The sequence below is a fragment of the Lethenteron reissneri genome, chromosome 8 (genome assembly GCF_015708825.2).
Source record: "Lethenteron reissneri isolate LAM-NWPU_2019-01 chromosome 8, ASM1570882v1, whole genome shotgun sequence".
In the NCBI taxonomy this organism is placed as follows: domain Eukaryota; kingdom Metazoa; phylum Chordata; class Hyperoartia; order Petromyzontiformes; family Petromyzontidae; genus Lethenteron; species Lethenteron reissneri.
This window is the reverse complement of record NC_083786.1, coordinates 9,778,596-9,800,511: the sequence shown is the minus strand read 5'-3', so window position 1 is coordinate 9,800,511 and position 21,916 is coordinate 9,778,596. Positions and strand designations below refer to the sequence as shown.

Below are 21,916 nucleotides of genomic sequence, written 5' to 3'. Positions count from 1 at the left end.
TGCGCAAACTTTGAATTCGCGTCGTCTCGCTGTCCCACACGCGCGCGAAGGGTTCCCCCCAGCAGAGGCCACGCAGGCTTGTCGATTTGGTGAGCGAGTGCGGTGCGGTTTAGTGAGCACCGCGCACAGACGGAGGAAGAACGCCGGAGCACCCCCCACTCCACCCTCCGGCCCCGCACAGCTCAACACACGCTCTGCGTCAAAGGAACAGGTGCTGCTCGCCAGCGTGAGCCGCACGACACCGTCCCCACGCTCGCGAACAACGCGCGCGCGCACGTGCAGACGACAGCGCGCGCGCGCGCGCACACAGCATGTCCATGCTGCCCACGTTCGGTTTCACGCAGGAGCAGGTGGCGTGCGTGTGCGAGGTGTTGCAGCAGGGAGGCAACATCGAGCGCCTGGGCCGCTTCCTGTGGTCGCTGCCCGCGTGCGAGCACCTGCACAAGAACGAGAGCGTGCTCAAGGCGAAGGCCGTGGTGGCCTTCCACCGGGGCAACTTCCGCGAGCTCTACAAGACGCTGGAGAGTCACCAGTTCTCGCCGCACAACCACCCCAAGCTGCAGCAGCTGTGGCTCAAGGCGCACTACATGGAGGCTGAGAAGCTGCGCGGGAGGCCCCTGGGAGCCGTGGGCAAGTACCGGGTGCGGCGCAAGTTCCCGCTGCCGAGGACCATCTGGGACGGCGAGGAGACGAGCTACTGCTTCAAGGAGAAGTCGCGGAGCATCCTGCGCGAGTGGTACACGCACAACCCGTACCCGTCCCCGCGCGAGAAGCGCGAGTTGGCCGAGGCGACGGGGTTGACCACGACGCAAGTCAGCAACTGGTTCAAGAACCGGCGACAGCGCGACCGCGCCGCGGAGGCCAAGGAGCGATACGGGTGAGGGCGGGTGGTCACGGTGGTCACGGTGGGGTGGTGGTGGTAGTCGCAGTGGCGGTGCGTCAAAGTAGTGGGTGATGGTGATAGCTGGTGGCAGGTGGTGGTGGTCACAGTGGTGGATGATAATGCTAATAGTTGTGGTGGTTGGTAGTCACAGTCGTGGTGGTGTTGGCTATGACCGTTGTGGTGGTGGTGGTGTTGGTGTTGGTGACAATGACAGTGATGGTGCAGGTGGTGGTGATATAATGATGACAGTGGTGGTGACAACGTTGGCAGTAGTGGCGGTGGTGCTGACAATGGCATTGGTGATGATGATGATAGTGGCGATGATAATGACAGTGGTGGTGGTGGTGGTTGTGGTGGTGGTAGAAACCACAATAATAATGCCCTCATAGCATTTTTTTCCAGGGAATCCTGCGTTGAACCGATTGGCCAATTTAAGTATTGGGTGCTTGGCTTCGTGTAGAACGGCACAAATGATTTGCCGGTGGCAACGACGCTCGAAACTCCGCACGGATGAATTCAAGAATCCATGCCTCGGTGGTAGTTGAACACAGTATTGAAACTTGACATTGCCGATGTGTGCGCGTTCTTGAATATGGAGGTAGCGGTAGTGGTCGCGGCTAGGGCGCTGCGCTACGAACCCGGCGACTCGAGCTCGATTCCTGCTCCCGGCTAACACCGGTGACGATTATCTGATCCGCTCCTTGGCCTCCCCTTGGTCGACTCAGCCTCAAATGAGTACCTGGTGTGGTGTGAAAAAACATTGCCACTCGGCGGCCGGGCGTGGTGCTGGCCACCCACCCCCTCGTGTGCTGTTCCGGCTTCATAGGTGCTCGCTAATAGCACTTGCCCCTACAGTCTGTTACAGGCTACACGGGGGCGGCGGGGGTCCTTGTCTTTGCGTGTGCATATCTGATTGTGTCCATATTCGTGTGTATGTCTGGGTGTGTGTTTGTCTTCATGTGCGTGTGTTTACATATAAGCGTTGTGTGTCTGCGTGACTGTGTGTGTGTCCATCCGTTGGTTTGTCCAAGTCCTGTAACAACGTCTGCTCGTACAAAAATAACCGAATAGTGTTAAATATACGTATAATTCCCAAGTTGACTTGAAAATTAAATTACCTGGTTGATTATTGTCAATTTAAAAGCATTTAAAGAGACAAACTGAAAATAGCATCGCAACGCGGCGGCGTGAATTCCACACGAATGAAAACGTGAGTCGCTCCGCAGATGCTGACTCTTCTCAATTAGAATCGATTTCATGTATTCCTCCACGACAGCCAAAAGGTACGTGGCGGATATAATCTAGCTTTAAAAAATGACAACAACACGTTTTAATATTCCTAGCGAATCGTTTGAAGTAGCTTTAAACCGACTGTATGAATAAAACATATATTTTCATGCATCGAAGTTACGTGCGTGTGTTAATGTTAATGCGAACACATTACGCGCAATAGCCTGTTACGGCTATACGGGGGGTCTTTGTGTGTCTAATTGTGTTTATATTTGTGCGTGTGTGTCTTTGCGTAATCTGTCTTTGTGAAGAACACACACAACGCACTCGTAAATAAAACGCAGCCTGGCTCTACACGTGGATGATTGAAAGAGCTCGGTTTAGCAATAACCTCGATAGCTGCGTGCAAAATACAGCGCGTGGCGAGGCCAAGATAAACTACAAAGATCCCCCGTGTAGCCTTAACAGACTGTAGGGGCAAGTGCTGTTAGCGAGCACCTAGGAAGGCCGGAACGGTACACGAGAGGGTGGGTGGGCCAGCACCACGCCCGACCGCCTTTGTCTCCCCAGTAGCGATGTTTACACACAGCACCAGGTACTCATTTGAGGCTGAGTCGACCGAGGGGAGGCCCAGGTCCGGTTCAGATAATCGTCACTGGTGTTGGCCGTGAGCGGGGATCGAACACGGGTCGCCAGGTTCATAGCGCAGCGCGCTAACCACTACACCACCGCTCCGGATAATCTACACACACATATATACACACATATACACACACATACATACACACATACACACACATACATACACACATATACACACACTTATACATAGAAAGGCAGTGGTGTGTGTTGTGTGTGTGTGCGTACTGCGAATTTAACCAAGCTACATATGTATATATTATACCGATATATTTTTTATATGCTTTGAGATTAATGTTATCTAGATACAATTATATATGTATGTTGAACTTCTTTCGCACCGTACGTAACCAACCGTGCTAATCATAACAGCAACAGACACGTACTGCTATGCGAGTGAATACACCAGTCATACTAAAATCATTGTATTCATTAATACATTATATTATGCTATACATGATACACGATCATAAACAATCGTGAATCGTATATGATGTATGTTTACATTACAGAATTTATACAGTGACGTGAGCGCATCATTATTATATCGTATAAGCGTGTGTATAAGTATACCAGTAGCAATATGAACTATTATTCTAAGCGTGCGTCTAATTTTTCCTATATCGATATGTGTACACACGCGTATATGTATCGGCTACACATGTCTGTATGTATGCGTGTTGAACTTTTTTCGCACCGTACGTAACCGACCGTGCTTAATCGGCGGTGCGGCACCCGTGCAGAAATTCCATGAACCCCAATTCCCTGCGTTCGATTCCCGGCCGCGGCTAACATCAGTGGCGACTGATCCCTGAACCGGTCCTGGGCACGCTTTCTTCACCAACCTGTGTTGACCAGCGTGGTGAAGTATGATTAAAATAAACAAAAACCTCCCCGTGACCAACAGGGAATGGGGGAGGCATTCATCCGACAGTGGATTAACCGAGGATTGAAACTGCGTAATACGTTGCATACGTTACATGCCCGTCAATACACGCGTGTGTAATGTACATATGTAAACGTGTGATGTGCTATATGTGTACATCTGAGATTTATGGGTAATATTTTTCTCCGGGCAAGCTTAACACTTGCACAGGCTTCCCTCGCTTTATGCGGGTTCGGTTTGTGCGATTTCGTGGAGATGGGGCGAACCTATTTCTACTCAAAATTCGCTATATGCGGTTTTAATTCACTCATATGCGGCGATGCCGACGGACGTGGGACAACATCGTGTGTGGTGTATGTGTACTGTGTGTACTGTGTGTAGTGTGTATATGGTGTGTGTACTGTGTATACTGTGTGTACTGTGTGTGTACTGTGTGTGTGTACTGTGTGTACTGTGTGTGTACTGTATATACTGTATATACTGTGTGTATTGTGTGTGTACTGTGTGTAGGGTGTATATGGTGTGTGTACTGTGTATACTGTGTTTATTTTGTGTGTACTGTGTACTGTGTGTACTGTGTGTGTACTGTATGTGTGTACTGTGTGTGTACTGTGTGTGTACTGTATATACGGTATATACTGTGTGTATTGTGTGTGTACTGTGTGTGTACTGTGTGTGTAGTGTGTATGCTGTGTGTACTGTGTGTGCCCTGTGTGTATCCTGTGTATACTGTGTATTCTGTGTGTAATGTGTATAATGTGTGTACTGTGTGTGTAGTGTGTACTGTGTGTGTACTGTGTGCGTAGTGTGTGTACTGTGTATACTGTGTGTGTACTGTGTGTATTCTGTGTGTACTGTGTACTGTGTGTAGTGTGTGCGTACTGTGTATACTGTGTGTGTACTGTGTATACTGTGTGTGTACTGTGTGTGTACTGTATGTGTACTGTGTGTGTACTGTGTGTGTACTGTGTGTACTGTGCGTGTAGTGTGTACTGTGTATACTGTGTGTAGTGTGTACTGTGTGTGTACTGTGTGTGTGTACTGTGTACTGTGTGTGTACTGTGTGTGTACTATGTGTGTACTGTGTACTGTGTGTGTACTGTGTATGTGTACTGTGTGTGTGTACTGTGTGTACTGTGTGTGTACTGTGTGTGTACTGTGTGTACTGTGTGTGTACTATGTGTGTACTGTGTGTACTGTGTGTGTGTACTGTGTGTGTACTGTGTGTGTGTGTACTGTGTGTGTACTGTGTGTGTGTACTGTGTGTGTGCTGTGTGTGTACTGTGTGTGTACTGTGTACTGTGTGTGTGTGTGTACTGTGTGTGTACTGTGTGTGTGTACTGTGTGTGTACTGTGTGTGTACTATGTGTGTACTGTGTACTGTGTGTGTACTGTGTATGTGTACTGTGTGTGTGTACTGTGTGTACTGTGTGTGTACTGTGTGTGTTACTGTGTGTACTGTGTGTGTACTATGTGTGTACTGTGTGTACTGTGTGTGTGTGTACTGTGTGTGTACTGTGTGTGTGTACTGTGTGTGTAATGTGTGTGTGTACTGTGTGTGTGTACTGTGTGTACTGTGTGTGTGTACTGTGTGTGTGTACTGTGTGTGTACTGTGTGTGTGTACTGTGTGTGTGTGTACGGTGTGTGTAGTGTGTACTGTGTGCGCTACTCGGCAGGCAGCTGTCTTCTCGCGCGGTGCATTGTGGGTTGGGTGACCGTGCGTGAGGTCCACGCTGCGCGGTTTCACTTTTTTATTTTGGAACGCATCTACTACCACCACTACGACTACCGCGTGAAGCGAGGGCAACCCAGTTTATTTACAATTACATTTTGAGAAAATATCTCGAGATGTCGCAGTGAATAACCTCGGTGAAGGCGTGTTCTCCTTTGCCTAACCCCCCTTCTAATGCCCTTGATGAATGCCATGTTTTATAGAGGCTCGTCTCATTTATAATACGTAATATAGTTCATCAAACTAGTGTGCATCTTTGTTAAACAAATGATATCTGGTGATGATGCTGCTGCTGCTTTGGCAGATATGCACAAGTACAATTAACAGAAACACAAATCTCAGCACATTCGTCAATAACAGTGTCTCCAAAATAATAATAAATATAACAGGCGACGTTTCGGACAATGGCTCTTCCCCATATGACATGACATATCTTTGTTCTTTTGAGTCATGCGGGTCTCTATCCAATGTGATGTACGTGTGCAATGTCTACTGAACAGCTGTGAAAAGGGCCTTCATAGCTCATCGGATTCCTCCGGTATTAATACATATTCTGATGATGGTATCATCACCGGACCTGCCTCTGCGCGCAAACCGATAAGTCACATTCGTACACAAAAACCACGATCACCTCGCCGATCTCGTTAAGGAACATAAACCATCACACGAACGCAGCAGCAGCAGCAGCTTTTGGCTGGCCATTGAACAAAGACGGTCACTGCATCGCGCACTGTCGGGTGCGCTTCTCCGGCCGTCTGGAACGCTCTTCCTCCCAATGTTAGGAATCCACTGGGAGCTTGGCTCTTTTAAATCGAGATTAAAAACTGATTTCTTTAAAACTGCTTTTTTGTATTTAGTTTAGTGTCCTTCTCCTGCACCTCCGATTAGCACGGTTGGCTAACGTACGGTGCGAAAGAAGTTCAACATACACACATAAACATTACAATGGCCCTGCTTACAACGTGCACAGTACACGTTCGCCATCATAGACTACGATCCCCCGTGTAGCCTTTACCACACTGTAGGGGAATATACATTTCGATTTAAAGCGTTCGTGACTGCAGGGATTCATCTTCTTGGTTCTTTCGGTAAAGTCACGTAGAAGGGAAGTAATAAAATAATAAAAATAAAACATAATAAAACAATTCTCACGACGTTTCGGCCACAACGCAAGCAGCCGTCCTCAGGTGAAGACCAGGTCGTGAGAATTGTTGTGGCCGAAACGTCGTGAGAATTATTTATTATGTTTTATTTTTATTATTTTTATTATTTTATTACTTCCCTTCTACGTGACTTTACCGAAAGAACCAAGAAGATGTAGGGGAATAGGCGCTTTGAGCGAACACGACACGCACAGCGAGCAGCGATGAAGACCGCTACTGCGCACGAGGGAAGGGGTTTGGCCATAGCACCACGCTCGGCCGCCTTTGTATTCCTACTGCTCATGCTTAGACACCGCGCCAGGCGGCATGTATTTAGTGCTGAGATGATCTCGGGAAGACGAGGCCCAGAACGGGTTCTGACATTCGCCAATCATGGTGGCCGTGGCCAGGAATCGCATTGACTTCGCTGGAGTTGAATTGCAGTGCGCTAACCATTACGCCATCGCTTCACCCGAACATTTAACAATATCAATGTATCGATACACACGCCTATGATATTATCGACTGCGAGTGCAGAAGCAGTCGAGTACATTGCACTGGACCCGTGTACTTGTAATTGTTATTCACTCATAGAAAATACGGCCGTGAGCGAATGAGTGAGTGACGTGATTTGCTTTGATGTTCTCGAAGGGCTGGACACATATAATACGTACAGACGGATCGTCACTGAGCGATGCATACAATAAGTAGATACGGTATTTGAAAAGGGCTAGAAAGCTGAAATTTGGCACAGACATAGTGGAGTCTGCGCTTATATAACCGGAAAATTCCTACAAAAAACACATCATGGAATGTGGATGCCCACCCCCCCTCCTCTCTCACCCGTTCCTTCTCCGAATAATGTACAACGGGAATTACATTGCGAACGGCGATGATTAGTTTAAGTCGTGAGGCCGGGTCAGTTTTAACCTCGACGAAGCGTTCACGTCTCGAGACGAACACAAGTAACTCGCAGTCACGATGCCCCATCATCATCAAAGACCCGGCGAGGAATGGCTTTCTCATTGAGTGTGACGGGGAAGCCGATAAAAAGCGGGCGATTAATCACAACCGTGATACCGTCTCCATCATCAGCCATGAGCTATCCACTGCTGGATGACGAAGCCCCCTACCCCCCGCCTCCCCCCGCCCCCTAATGCGTCGTCGCAATCCCGCGCGGTTATGCGATGGATGCAACAATCCATGCGGCTCCTGTTTTCATCGCTCCATCTCCGCCGTGCCATTATTACTCTCAGGCGTGTCCCCCCCGCACCCCCCTCCCCCCGCACCCCCCTCCCTCCTTTGGCTGTCATTCCGTTGCTCGTCTCGTCCACCGGAACACCACCAGAACCCCGCCACGTGTCTCAGCGCACAATCAAAGAGCATCCCGCCGAAGGGTCGCCCAGCTCATCATCCCTTTAACGGGTCGATAAAGCACGTACCACGTCGTGGGACGCCAATAGCGAAATGTTGTGATGGGTAGACTCGTCCCCGCCATAGGAACGTGTACATTCCACCATCGGCTAAAGGGCAGCGAACGGATATGAACTCAGCTCGTTTGACCAGCGTTGTAAATGATTGGTTTGTTTGGAAGCGCTGTACTCTAGAGTTCCCTCCGCAAGCAATTTATATACTGTATGTACATGTATACATTTAGTGGAGATCGTAGATACTGTATGTATGTTGGACTTCTTTCGCACCGTACGTGAGGTGCGGGTGCAGGATAACAAACTAAACACAAAAATCAGTTCTAAAGAATTACTTTTCAATCTAAATTATTTAAAAGTGCATAGCTCCAGTGGCTTCCGAATATCGGAAGGAAGAGCGCGTTCCAGACGGCCGCAGAAGCGCATCCGACAGCGCGCGATGCAGTGCCCGTCTGTATGCTACGTAGCCCGACCATCTGCATTCACGCATTATCGAATGATATCAGATTTATATCCAAACGGAAGCTCCTGGCCTCCAGATGTGATCAATGGAAATTCAAATGACGAACTGTGCGTGTTTGGGGGAGGGGGGCGTGATTTTTATTTATTTAGTTTGTCATCCAAATTTTAGAGAGAGAAAGAGATGGAAAAAAAATCGAAAAAAATAAAAATAAAACATTTCGCGAACGCAAAAGCGACCGAGAGATTCTGCTGCTGGTGGCGTTCGCGACGAGGCTTCGCCACCGCCGAGCGAATGATCCTCGGGGGTGGTCAAGTCGCCATCCGATTACCTACAACCACGACAAGACGTATCGAGCATTGACGAACCACGATTCTCGAAACCCCGAGTCGCTCCGACACATCCGCGCCTCCGATTAGCGCGGTTAGCTTCGTGCGACGCGAAACAAGTTCAACTTATATAAACGTGCATTGCCCAAGGCACACCGAATCACCTTTAGGATTCATGCAGATTTACTGCAAATCAGAATATGTCTTTATACTGGAGGAATGGGTTGAGCTATGAAGCTTCTCACAGATGTCCAATGCAAATGCTAATACAGAAGTCACAAGCCAAAATTCAGGAAATCAGAGGAAGGACCGTTACCTGAAACGTCGATTATTATTTTTATGTCAAGACAGTTTTTGATGAATGTGTTGAGTAACTCCCACGAGTAACGAGGAGGAATTTCCCGATCCGCGTTGCACGTCTGCCTTGCTTCGAGTGGGTACAAATATCACAGAGTGCATCACGATGTGAATGTGCGTCTGTGTGTGTGTGTGAGTGTGCGGGGAGCGGTAGTGCAGCGGTTAGGGCGCTAGTGACAATTATCTGAACCGGTCCCGGGCCTCCCCCCCCCTAGATCGACTCAGCCTCAAGTGAGTATCTGCTGCGGTGTGCCAACCATCGCTACTATGGGAGACACGTGCCGCTCCGGGCCTTCATAGGGTTGCTACTCGCTAACAGCACTTGCCCCAAAACTCCAGTTAAGGATATACGGGGGATCTTTGTCTTTGCCTCGTGAAGCTATAATTATGACGGCGTGTCCGGTATGAGTCACGAGATGCATTACCGACTCCTCCCATCGCTGGCTGTCTCCTCGGCGCGTCCGTTGGTGGCCCCCGTCTCTCCTCACATATCACTCACGGCTCGTGACTCCCGATTAGCACGGGTTGGCTGCGTACGGTGCGAAAGAAGTTCGACGTACGTCATCCTCGCGACGCGAAAACGCAGGCGACAGGGCCTCGTCTCTCCTCCTCCTCCTCCTCCTGCTTCACGCATCTGTCTCTAAACAAGGATGTGAAGTGTTGCACACCCCGGCTTTCTGCGAGTGCATAATTTTAGCAGCTTTGGTTCAGTTCAAGCAAATCTCTGGGGGGCCGGTGTCGGGTCTGTGTGGTTCTTGACGATGGCTCTGTGTAGATGGGAGTTCTGCAAATTGATGCGGAGGGTGAGATCATGTGGAGGGTGGCGCGACGTCCATTCGAAGGTCGTCGTTTCGACTCGTCCGCAGCAACGCAGAATGCGCTGCGCGTAATCTACCGCTGACCATGATCGATCCGCTGCTGAATGAAGGCCTCCCCACCGGGGCGCTGCCGTCACTCGAGATCACGCGATGCGACGATCCATCCGAGCCGTGAACAATCCCCGTCTCAACACAACCGCCTCGATTATAATCAAAACGAACTCCACGCGGTCGTCAATGACACTGCGACATTTAACAAGAGAGAGCTAAATAAAGAAATAAGTTGGCGACGTTTCGGGCAATGGCAGACGGTTGAGGTTGGTTACGGTCCATCGATTAATCGATTTCAAAGTCGATGTTTAAGCCCATGACTTGCGCGGCTTTGCTCGTACCGCACTGCCTAAAGCGATGATGAGCGAGGCAGTGCCGCATGGCGTAGCTCTCAAATGTGTGTAGGCGGTGCAACTGCACAAGGGTAGGGTGAGTGGGGGGGTGGGTGGTTGGGGGGGGCACGTCCCTCGGGCCACAAAGACAACGAGCCCCATTGAGTTGCCTGCAACCAGGGCCCGTGTGAGCCACCGCTACGCCACTGGGAGGGCGGGTGGTGGCCGGGCACGTTGGTGGTGGTGGGAGGGTCAAGTGCCGTCCGTGTGGGTTCGAGATGGCTATCAACTCCCCGCGCACAGCGACGGAGGAAGGACGAAGCGTGGAGGAGACCAACAGCGGGGCTCGTGATAATTATCCGAACGGGAAGGGGGCGGGAGATGTGCTTAACTCGCTGCCATGTGAACCCGGCCACCTGCGTTCGATCCCCGGCGATGGCTAACAACGGTGGCGAGAGATGTCTTGAACCCTCGCCCATAAACCGACACCACCTCCAACGCAACCATCAAACGCACGTGTGTTGAACTTCGTTCGCACCGTGCGTAGCCAAACGTGCTAATCGGAAACTCCCACTCCCACCATCACCTACAAACAGGGACAACGGATCCTCCCCCCTCTCCACCTATGACCTGAACAGACTTTTGGGCAAGTGCTGTTTGCGAGCACCTACGAAGGCCCGCACGGCCCCAGAGTGAATGAGTGGTTTTCTAAGACCACGTCCCGGCCGATTTTGCCTGCTGAGTGGCGATGCTTTTCACACATCGCACTAGGTACTCAATTGAGGGCTGGGTCGGCCTAGGGGAGGCCCACACCCGGTTCATGTAGTCTTCATTGATGTTGGTGATCTTGAACGGGAATCGAACTCGGGTCGCCGACCGCGACGCGACCGCTCACCACTAGTGCCACCATCACCACCGCAACCAACACACAATTGAACATCATCACAAATCAATGCCACCATCATCACCGCTACCGACGCACAATCAACCACCATCACAAATCAACACCACCATCACCACCGCTACCAATACGCGCACCTCCACACGAGGTTCACGCAGTTCGCCCCCCACCCTCCCCCCACCCCCAGCTCGTCTAATTAGGTGGGGGGAGTAGGTGGTGGTGGGGAGGGAGATTTCGTTTCGCGGAGTCGTGAAGTTGCCGCGGTCACTGACACCCAGAGGTGGCAGCGCGCACGCGGAGTCGCCTAAAATTAGTGGACAAGCGGACAGGGCCACTGCCAGCCAGATACCAGCAGCTCCTCACCACAGCTAACCACCGAGCCTCCCAGAAACTCACCACCACTCACCACCGAGCCTCCCAGAAACTCACCACCACTCACCACCGAGCCTCCCAGAAACTCACCACCACTCACCACCGAGCCTCCCAGAAACTCATCACCACTCACCACCGAGCCTCCCAGAAACTCACCACCACTCACCACCGAGCCTCCCAGAAACTCACCACTACTCACCACCGAATCCCCAAAAACTCACCACCACTCACCACCGAGCCTCCCAGAAACTCACCACCACTCACCACCGAGCCTCCCAGAAACTCACCACCACTCACCACCACTCACCACCGAATCCCCAGAAACTCACCACTACTCACCACCGAATCCCCAGAAACTCACCACCACTCACCACCGAATCCCCAGAAACTCACCACTACTCACCACCGAATCCCCAGAAACTCACCACCACTCACCACCGAATCCCCAGAAACTCACCACTACTCTAGATTTGAAGCTTTCGTGACTGCAAGGATTCATATTCTTAGGCTTTTTCGGTAATGTCACGGAGGTAAAACATTAAAATTAATGAAAGTAAAATAAAATAAAAATCACGACGTTTCGGAGGCAACACAAGTCTCCGTCATCAGGTTGGATCGTCACAGCCAGATTTGCTGCATCAAGTGAGGCAATGATTCAAGATGTAATCCCTTAAAAGCCACTACTCACCACCGAGCCTCCCAGAAACTCACCACCACCACTCACCACCGAATCCCCTGTAACTCACCACCACTCACCACCGAATCCCCAGAAACTCACCACCACTCACCACCGAGCCTCCCAGAAACTCACCACCACCACTCACCACCGAATCCCCTGTAACTCACCACCACTCAACACCGAACCCCCTATAACTCACCACCACTCACCACCGAGCCCACAGCCACTCAAGAGTTGACGTCATAGTTCAAATTTGACAAATTCAATCCCATAAAAAGACTGGGTTGTGATTACACGTGACAGGACCCTCCTGCAAACAGCGTCATGAGACTCGGCGAGGCTTTTCTTGGTAAACGAGCGAAATAATAATCAAAAAATATATTTTTCAAGAGTACACGACATTGTCCGAGTAATGATTCCATTAGCAAATTTAAATCTGAGTATTAAGGAAGTATGTTTAAACTTGTTAGGTGCGATATACTGTAATTTCATATACTGTGTGTATGTATATATGAGTAACATCAGCACTTTGTCCAACAATCTGTTAACGGCATACATATGCGTAAGCATAGATTGATGCATATTCCAGTAAACGTACGTGTTCTATATTTATTTCGTGTGTGTATGTAGACTATATGTATGTATGTTGAACTTATTTCGCACCGTACGTAGCCAACCGTACTCATCGGAGGTGCGGGGGAAGGACAACAACACTAAACACTAAAATATAATTATAAAATAATGAGTTTTCAATCGAGATTTAAAAGTGCACATCGCTTCCAGTGGCTTCCTAATAACGGAAGGAAGAGAGCGTTCCAGACGGCCGCAGAAGCGCATCTGAAAGCGCGCGATGCGGTGACCGCCGCCTTTGTTCGATAGCCACAGCTGCTGCTGCTGCTGCTGCTGCTGCTGCTGCTGCTGCTGCTGCTGCTGCTGCTGCTGCTGCTGCTGCTGCTGCTGCTGCTGCTGCTGCTGCTGCTGCTGCTGCTGCTGCTGCTGCTGCTGCTGCTGCTGCTGCTGCTGCTGCTGCTGCTGCTGCTGCTGCTGCTCATGCTGCTGTTGCTGCTGCTGCTGCTGTTGCTGCTGCTGCTGCTGCTCCTGCTGCTGCTGCTGCTGCTTCTGCTGCTGCTGCTGCTGCTGCGAGGAAGATGACCCGAGTTCGCGTGCTGCTGCTGGTTTATGCTCCCTGACGAGATCAGGGAGGTGTTGTGGTTCATTTGCGGCAAGCGCTTTGTGTGTAACGAGTGCGACATTTTCAATGCAGAAAGAGCATATATGTAGAGTATTTGTGCAGCACTTGCTCCAACAATCTCTGCAGGGCTACACGGGGGACCTTTGTCTTTGTGCGCGTGAACGCCCGCGCGAGCGTGACGAATGTTGCACCGCAGTCGGGACGTGTGGACCATGAAAACTCGGGGGCATTTTTTAAAACTCAACATTTTATATCCAACGACGACTTACGTTACTTGTTTTCTGAGTGTCACGTTACTTAATAAAAACCAAAATCATGCATTTACATGAATATAAGTTGAATTCATACAAATGTTCATGTTGGCCCAATTATAATAATAAAAAAATTGCCGAAGTGAGTGTTTGCATTAAGGGTGGGCAATGTTTAAAGTATATGTACAAGTTAATAGATGCATGGCTTTCGTCTTCATTAGGGGAACAATACCCATGAGTATGTGTCTTTATATATTTTATATATACGTATGCCAATGCGCGTGTGTGTGTGTTCGGAGCGGTGGCGCAGTAGTTAGCGCACTGCGCTACGAATTCGGCGAACCGAGATCGATTCCCGCGCTCACGATCAGTGGCGAATATTTGAACCGGTCCAGCGGGCTCCCCTGGGTCGACTCAGCCTTAATTGAGTATCGGTTATGCTTTATGTAAACATCAGCACGGCAACTCGTTGTGCCCTGTCGGCCTTCATAGGCGCTCGTAAACAACAATTGCCCTCAACAGTTGCATAAGGCTATACGGAACGGTGGCATCTTTGTCTTTGCATAGACATACTCACAGTTACAAACACACCCTACATTACTCCGTGCATTTATCTGATGCCACGTTTGTTGTGATGCATCTGATGCCATTTGTACGTGCAACGGTTATAGCCGCATGTGCGCGTGTGCACGGGGGAGCGGTGGCGCATTAGGTTGGCGCACTGCGCTATCAAACCCGGCGTCCCGAGTTAAAATTACCCGTCACGGCACTCGTGGGTGGCGAGTGACACCTTGAACCGGCGCTGGGTTCGTTCCCCAATACCCTGAGCTGACCAGCGTGGCAAAGTATGTTTCGAGTAAACCCCGCGATCGACAGGAAGGCCTGCGGGAGGCATTCATCCAGCAGTGGATTGAAAACGGCCTCCTGCACTATTGCGTTTACAAGTCGATTTTTTTTTGGGGGGGGGGGTTAGTTCAACGTATCATATGTCATTTACATTGAACAGTCGTACCGTATTTATGTAGTTTTAATTTATTTATACAGCCTACAATATCTTCTTTATACCCCGTAAATTATTCACGAGCAGAGTGTGCGCGTGTGTATTTACACGCGTACACGTGTCGCAGTATTGTATTACACACCCTGACCAGTGTGCAATATATAGACACGTACACACACACATCCAAATCCTGCCCACGCAGAGACAAGCAGGCAAAGACAAGGATCCCCCGTGTAGCCTTTAACAGACTGTTAGGGCAAGTGCTGTTCGCAAGCACCTATGAAGTCTGGAACATGCACACGAGGGGGTGGATGGCCAGCCGCACCACGCCCGGCCGATGTTGTCGCCCGACGTTTACACACCGCACCGGGTACTCATTTGAGGCTGAGTCGACCTAGGGGGAGGCCCACAACCGGTCCAGATAATCGTCACCGGTATTGGCCGTTAACGGGAATCGAACTCGGGTGGCCGGGTTCGCAGCGCAGTGCGTTAACCGCTACGGCACCACACGTGCGGTGCTGGTATGCCCAGGATCACGTTCTTGCGTGAAAGCGGTCACTATGCGATCTAGATTTGAAGCTTTCGTGACTGCAGGAATCCATACTAATCTATCTACCACTGAGTGCATGTGTAAGAATAATGCTGTAGTAATAATAACCATCATCATCATCATCATACTTTGTAGCTATCCGGGGAGAATCTCACCGATTCTCAAGGCTCGTCAAGGAGGCGTTCTGCTACGCTGCCATGTTTGGCAAGTTCCTTTTATAATATTTAAAAAGAGGATTTCGATTCGTTTCGCTGGTAAGCCGAGAACACGGAGGACACCTTCGGGAGGCTCACGGGGAGATGATGACACTGCGATCCACGCCAGATGGGGCCTCAAACCCGCTTGCTCTACTGCCACCCCTTGCTCATCACGCAACCACTCGAGCAGCGCGTTTGGGAACTTTACCAATCTTTACGTGATCCAGCAACCCTTGCCAACAACTCCCGCGACCTCCTCCCGACGCTCACGGGGTTCATCCCCGTGTCCGACCAGAGCCCTACAGGAACCCTTATTCGGGGTACCCCTTTCTATATCCCCCCGAGCGGGTCTGGTCCCCTGACTAAACGTTCCCAGGGGTTCCTCTTTGTGTGAGTCCCCACGGGCAACCCCCATCACCTACTTGGAACCCCTCCTCTGGGTCCCCCCCCCTCTCTCCCTGTGCCCCCCCCCCTACTGCGGACCCCTACTGGGACCCCTCCTCGCCCCCCCCCCCATTCCCCCCCGAGCGACCCCGGGCCATTGCCAATAATACCCTGACGAGACCGGGAGTCGCATTCGTCAGCCATCAATCAAGGGGGGCAGCAGCAGCAGCGCCGCCATCGCCGACCTAAACTTTGCTCTGCGGAATCCCGATCCGTTTCCTGTCTGCGGGGGGGAGGGGGGTGCGGTGGTAGGGGGGGGTAAAGGGGGGGGTCGTGCAGGGGTGATGGGAGGGTGGGTGGTGGTGGTAGTGGTGGTGGTGTAGAGGGGAAGCTGTTTCGCCGGCCACACAGCAAGACGAGGAGAGCTGTGAGCGCGCCTGCGAACCCGACGACCCCCAATTCGAGTCCAGCTCGCGGGCGAATGTCTGGACGGGGCATGGGCCTCTTCCCCCTAGGTCGACTCGGTCCTAAATAAGTAGTTGTTGCGGTTTGTTAAACATCAGCGCTGGAGGGGGAGACAAAGGCGGCCTGGCGTGGTGCTGGCCACTCACCACATCGAGTGCCGGTCCTCAGAGCACTTTCCCCCAAGCGTCTGTTTAAAGGCTGCACGGGGGATCTTTGTCTTTGTGTGTCTTTGTGAGGGTGTCACGTGTGCCTGTGATTATGATATATGTGAGTATGGTCTATGATGTGTTTATGTGAGTGTATGTATGTATGGGATCCTTGTTTTGTTATATGTTTATGGGACGGTGTGGGTGTGTGCGGACTTTAATCGATGCTACTCGCTAACAGCACTTGTCCCAAACAGCCTGCGCAGGCTACACGGGGGAACTTTGTCATTGCACGTCGGCATCCCCATCATCAGCGAACCGAGTAATTCGCCTGCTGAATGGCTCTGTAATTGGGAACAACAACAGAGGAAGACAATATTATAACCATATTACTCTTGCTGTTGTGCCTTGGCTCTCCATCACACCGGTTAGTGCTGTACTAGTGACGAATTGGCCACGTTCCGTTAACGTGACAAGCCCTTACTAGTTGGCTGTGTCGGGTGGTGGACGGGTTTTAACGACACATTTATATATTTGCGCGATCTCACCCAAAAAAACCTTTATTATGGATGATATTGGTCGCACCTATAAACGTGTTAAACGCCCGTTTGTTTGGCTTATTATTTTGAAGGGCTTGACGCGAGAGCTGATAAAAAGCGGGCCGATATGGCGAGAGTTGTATGTGGGTGTGTATATATGTGTGTGTGTGTATATATGTGTGTGTGTATATATGTGTGTGTGTGTATATATATGTGTATGTGTTTAGAGTGTTAGTGTAGCGGCTTGCACGCTCACGGCCAACACCAGTGACGATCATCTGAACCGGTCCTGGGCCTCTTCCCCTAGGTCGACTCAGCCTCAAATGAATACCTGGTGCGGTGTTTAAAATCATCGTCACTGGGGAGACAAAGGCGAACGGGCGTGGTGCTGGCCACCCACCCCCAGTGCGCCGTGCCCGCATTTATAGGTGCTACCCACTAACAGCACTTGCCCCAACAGTATGTTAAGGCTATACGGGGGATATTTGTCTATGTACGGCAGATGCTGGAATGAAGCACACCTTACCGCCTAAACCGCTGGATAAAGTGTGATGTGTTGACTGAGTTATTAGAGTTTGAGGATGCCCTTCTTTGCAGAGTTATATAAGCACCGTGCTTGATCAGTGTCGTCACTTTTTCCCCACTGTAGATCCAACCCGGACTGATTTCTCAGTCAGCAATGGGACTATCATAGCCGTGCAGTGTTACTGGGATACATTTCAACACGATACCAGATCTCGGGTACAAATCAATTCCTGCCACCCAACCACAGATGCCAACACCCGGACTGTCCGTTTCAAACCCGATATAGGCACACGTGAAGTCCAACATGAACTCGTTTTTATAGACCCATATTTATTGCATTATATAAAAAAAACATTTCTATTTAAATTAGCTCGTTCAATCCCTGTTCCATTGGTTCGAGTTTAATCATTGGTGATGGCGGTCCGTCTGGACCCCAATGTCAGATATAGGGCGTCACTGTGGTGAGATGTTACGTACCTCGCCTGGTACACAGGAGGTCGTGGGCTCGATCCCAATCCTGACACCTGCCGTCGATTTTGAGTTTGCGTGTCTCTCTCTCCCCGTGGTCGCGTGGATTTTTATTCCTGGTCCTCCGAATTTTCCCTCCACGTTTAAAATGAACAATGTGTTCGTAGTTTTTGGCCGCTAAGACTAAATAGTTCGGTGGGCCTTATCTGGTTAAAAAATAAACTTTTATTTCTTTATTCAGTATTTGCTCCCATTGACTGCGATTCCGTCACCAGTCTCGCACATTGGCCAGTTAGTATGTGGCAAGAAGAGCGACCTCCTGTCGACAGGTCTGGCCACCCGTTCTCCAAATTGAGAGACAACGCCGAACGGTAAACGAGGTCTTTAACGTCGCTCCTTCGGCTAAAGACGCACCCCCCCCCCCCCCCCCATCGCCCTTCTCACGCCACAGACACTCCCTTCGTCGAACTAAACATGGGATTGATTAATCACCCCCAGCGCGTGAATTTCCGCAGAGAAAACAACGAAAACGCCAACTCCAACACGGGCGGAGGTGGTGGCGGTGGCGGCGGCGGCGGCGGCTCCCAGCAGAACCAACTCACGTCCCCGTCTCTCAACGGGAGCAAGCACCTCCTGGCCAGCTCAGACGAGGACAAGAGCCCAGTGGGCACCCCGGACCGAGCGCACGTTTCCTCGGGCTCGTCTCACCACGCGGCCGGTGGGCCCGGTTCAATCCCCTTTCCGGGACTGAGCGGGCTGGGGGCCACAGCGTCTCCGGCGACGGCGGCGGTTCTGCTGAGCGGCGCCGATGTTCTTCACCAGCACCATCATCACCACCAGCAGCAGCAGCAGCACCACCACCAGCACCACCACCATCATCATCATCAGCAACAGCAGCAGCACAATCATCACCACCACCATCAACAGCAGCAGCAGCAGCACCATCAGCAGCAGCATTTGCACCACGGTTTACAAGACTCTCTGTTAAGTCCAATGTCGTCTGGCATTGTTAACATCGGCTCTTAATTGATTGAGGCTGGGTCAACAGTATTGTATAAATGTACTCTTTTAAATGTGTGTGTGTGTGTGTGCACTCTGATGAGGTCTCTACGTCTCTCTCTCTCTCGTCTTTCATCTGTTCGCTCAGTAATCGCGTCTGTACGTGGGATCGCTTTGTCGGATTTGCTAGACTCGGGATACGCCGCTTTTCGACATCACGGCAATCGTGAAACGAGCACGTGGCGGCTCACCAGACAGAAGGTGATGGTGGTGGTGATGGTCATTGTTCGTGTTTGTACCTCTATGTTTGTGTGTGTGTCTCTCTCTCTCTCGTGTAGCCGTTCCGGCCTTTATAGGTGCTGACGAACAGCACTTGCCACAAAATATGTTAGCTCTATATGGGGAATCTTTGTCTTGTGTGTCTCTCTTTCCACCCACGGTTGGCTATTTGAAGCGACCTCACAGCACCCGAATTCGATTCCCGCTCACGGCTCTACCAACGAACCAATGGCGATTATCTGAACCGGTGCTGGGCCTCTCCTAGATCGACTCAGCCTTAGACGAGCACCAGGTGCATCGGTATTGGGGAAACAAAGGCGGCCGGGAGTGGTGCTGGCCACCCCCCCCAAACCCCCCTCGTATGCCACAGTGCCGGCCGTCATAGGTGCTACTCGCTAACAGCACTTGCCCAAGCAGTCTGTCAAGGCTACACGGGCATCTTTGTCTTTGTCTCTTGGTGCCCTCCCGTTGTATATTCTCGGTGCCCCTTCACAGCGCTGCTCTCTGATTGGTCCTCCCGTTCGTCAAACCGCTACGAGGCCCGCTCCGTGTAATGTATACGGGGCAGACAACTGCGGTGACAGCAGTTCCCCGGTTAACGTCGAGGATGCGTTCCTGAATATCCAAACGGCGTAAATCAAAGCGATTTACGGGGTAAGGTGGCGGTGGTGGTGGTGGAGGCTGAAAAGCGACGTAAAACGAGAAAGGATGGACGGACGAGGCTGTCAGCGACGTAAGGGAGGGTGGGAGGGTGGGTGGGTGGGGGTGGTCGAGGCGACCAGAATCTGTGTATCTCCGTTGCGGCTGTGTGGAAGCGAAGGTTGTTCAAGTTGCGTGAACGCGTTGCGGCGGTCAGGTCAGCCCCGGCCTGTGTGTTGACGCCTGTGCCATGCATCGAAACGATACTGCCAAACGCTTAATCGTTATCGCTGTTGTTGTTGTTGTTGCTGTTGTTATTGTGTTTGTGACTGCGTATTATCACATCACGATGCACGCGCGCGGACATTATTTAGGTTAAACAAATCCTTATTGATATTTTTTTTATTCTAAGTTGGATAATAACTTGCTTAGCTATCTCGGCAAATTTGCACCTCGGATATAAAATAAAATAATAATCTTGAAAACAATAATCTTGAATCCACGGTTATGGGTTGTTTTTTTATTATTATTCGCGCGCCTGTTACCTGTCAAAAAAATCGGAATAACAAACGCGTTTCAATATCCGTCAGTGTACTATGAGAAGATCGTGGGGGAGCGGTGGCGCAGTGGTTAGGGCACTACACAAGCACCATTCCCCAGCCTCGGCTCACATTACTGACGAGTGAAATCTGAACCGATTCTGGGCCTGGGCCCAACCGCCCCTCACCCACCCCCTCTTCACCAACCCACATTGACCAGCGTGGTGAAGTATGCACAATCAGCCCACGTGACCTGTGCGGCGTGGGGAAGGGATTTAATCCAGCAGTGGATCGAGAAAGGGACTGTAAAAGTGCGAGAGGAGTCGTCATGTTGTTGAAGCCAGACCTTTGATCACATCACACAATTACCACTCGACCGCGCGGTATTGGCAATGCGTCTTGTTTGTAGTGATCAGAAACGCGCGTGCGTGTGTGCGGGTGGTGCGGTGTCTCAGGGGGTTCGTAATGACCGTGGCAGAGACACAGAACTGGCACCGCTGTGACCACGGGTTCGAATCCGGGGTCTCAACCACCTCCGATTAAACGGCGTTCTCAAGTTGCCGTGACGGTGGTGGGCTCAGCCCGGTCACCAATGACTGCACGCACCCACGCACACACACAAATCCACCGTCGCGTCAAAGTTTGTTCATGTCGCTTTAACTTCATCACCATAAATTCGGCTCCTTCAAAATTCAACGTTTCGTTACGACTACCACGAGACGACGACTCCGTGCAGCACAACGACGGGGAGTCACCCAACGTGCGGACACAACGGGCAGCTGGAGCGACCTCGAAACTAGTTCTGTAGTGGCCATCGTCCTTCGGAGCCGTTGTCCGTTGCAAGACGGCGCACTGCTCGCTTGCGAGAGTTCACAAAAAAACCTAAACAAACAAAACGCCTTCGTCTCGTCTCCTGACGCTCGCCGCACATCAACATCATCACCAGCCGTCATCAATCCACTGCTGGATGAAGATCCTCCCCAAGCCGTCGCCGCCTCGCACGCTCAGCTGAGCGGTGTGGAACCTTTGGCCCCTGAAGCCCGCGGGGCAGCAAACACAGCCGTGGCTTCGTTCCGTACACCCCGCGGACAACGGGGGATTGTATTTCGCTTCGAGACGTTCTAAGCACGGCATGTATCCGTCGAGGCGAGCATCTTATGCCGCACCAATCGGGCACTCGAGGGGGAATGGTTGTTTATTGTTTTGGTTTTTTTTCCCCTCTACCGTGCAACAACGCCGAGCTCCGCGTGTTAACGCGCTCGGCCGCACCTCTCACGTCTGCGGAGGCGAGCGCGCCTGCGTGTCAATGTCTACTGACTGTGGGTTTGCCTGCAAAGAGAAGGGATATTTTAAAAGTTCCCCTCCAAGGCCATCGGCGAGGCAAACGCGTGCCACGTGCCACCCCGCAGGTCGCGTGCCGACAGCGCGGCCGCAATTGCATTCGGAAGAACAAACACACGAACCCCTGCTCACGCGCGCACGTGCGAGTCAGTGTGTGTGTGAG

The 21,916-nt window shown here is 51.2% G+C and overlaps 1 protein-coding gene across 2 annotated transcripts; it reads left to right on the top strand.

Annotated features, from left to right (window-relative positions):
- Nucleotides 1-170: 170 nt before the first annotated feature.
- Nucleotides 171-20,371, top strand: LOC133360967 (homeobox protein six1b). Of its 2 annotated transcripts, none has more exons than XM_061579854.1 (2): nt 171-877; nt 18,472-20,371. In XM_061579854.1, exons 1-2 carry the CDS (start codon nt 312-314, stop codon nt 18,980-18,982), a joined length of 1,077 nt encoding a protein of 358 aa, XP_061435838.1. In that variant the 5' UTR covers nt 171-311; the 3' UTR covers nt 18,983-20,371. The 2 variants fall into 2 exon arrangements, with proteins under 2 accessions (XP_061435838.1, XP_061435845.1); XM_061579861.1 differs by having other exon boundaries at nt 18,455-18,631.
- The last annotated feature ends 1,545 nt before the right edge of the window (nt 20,372-21,916 follow it).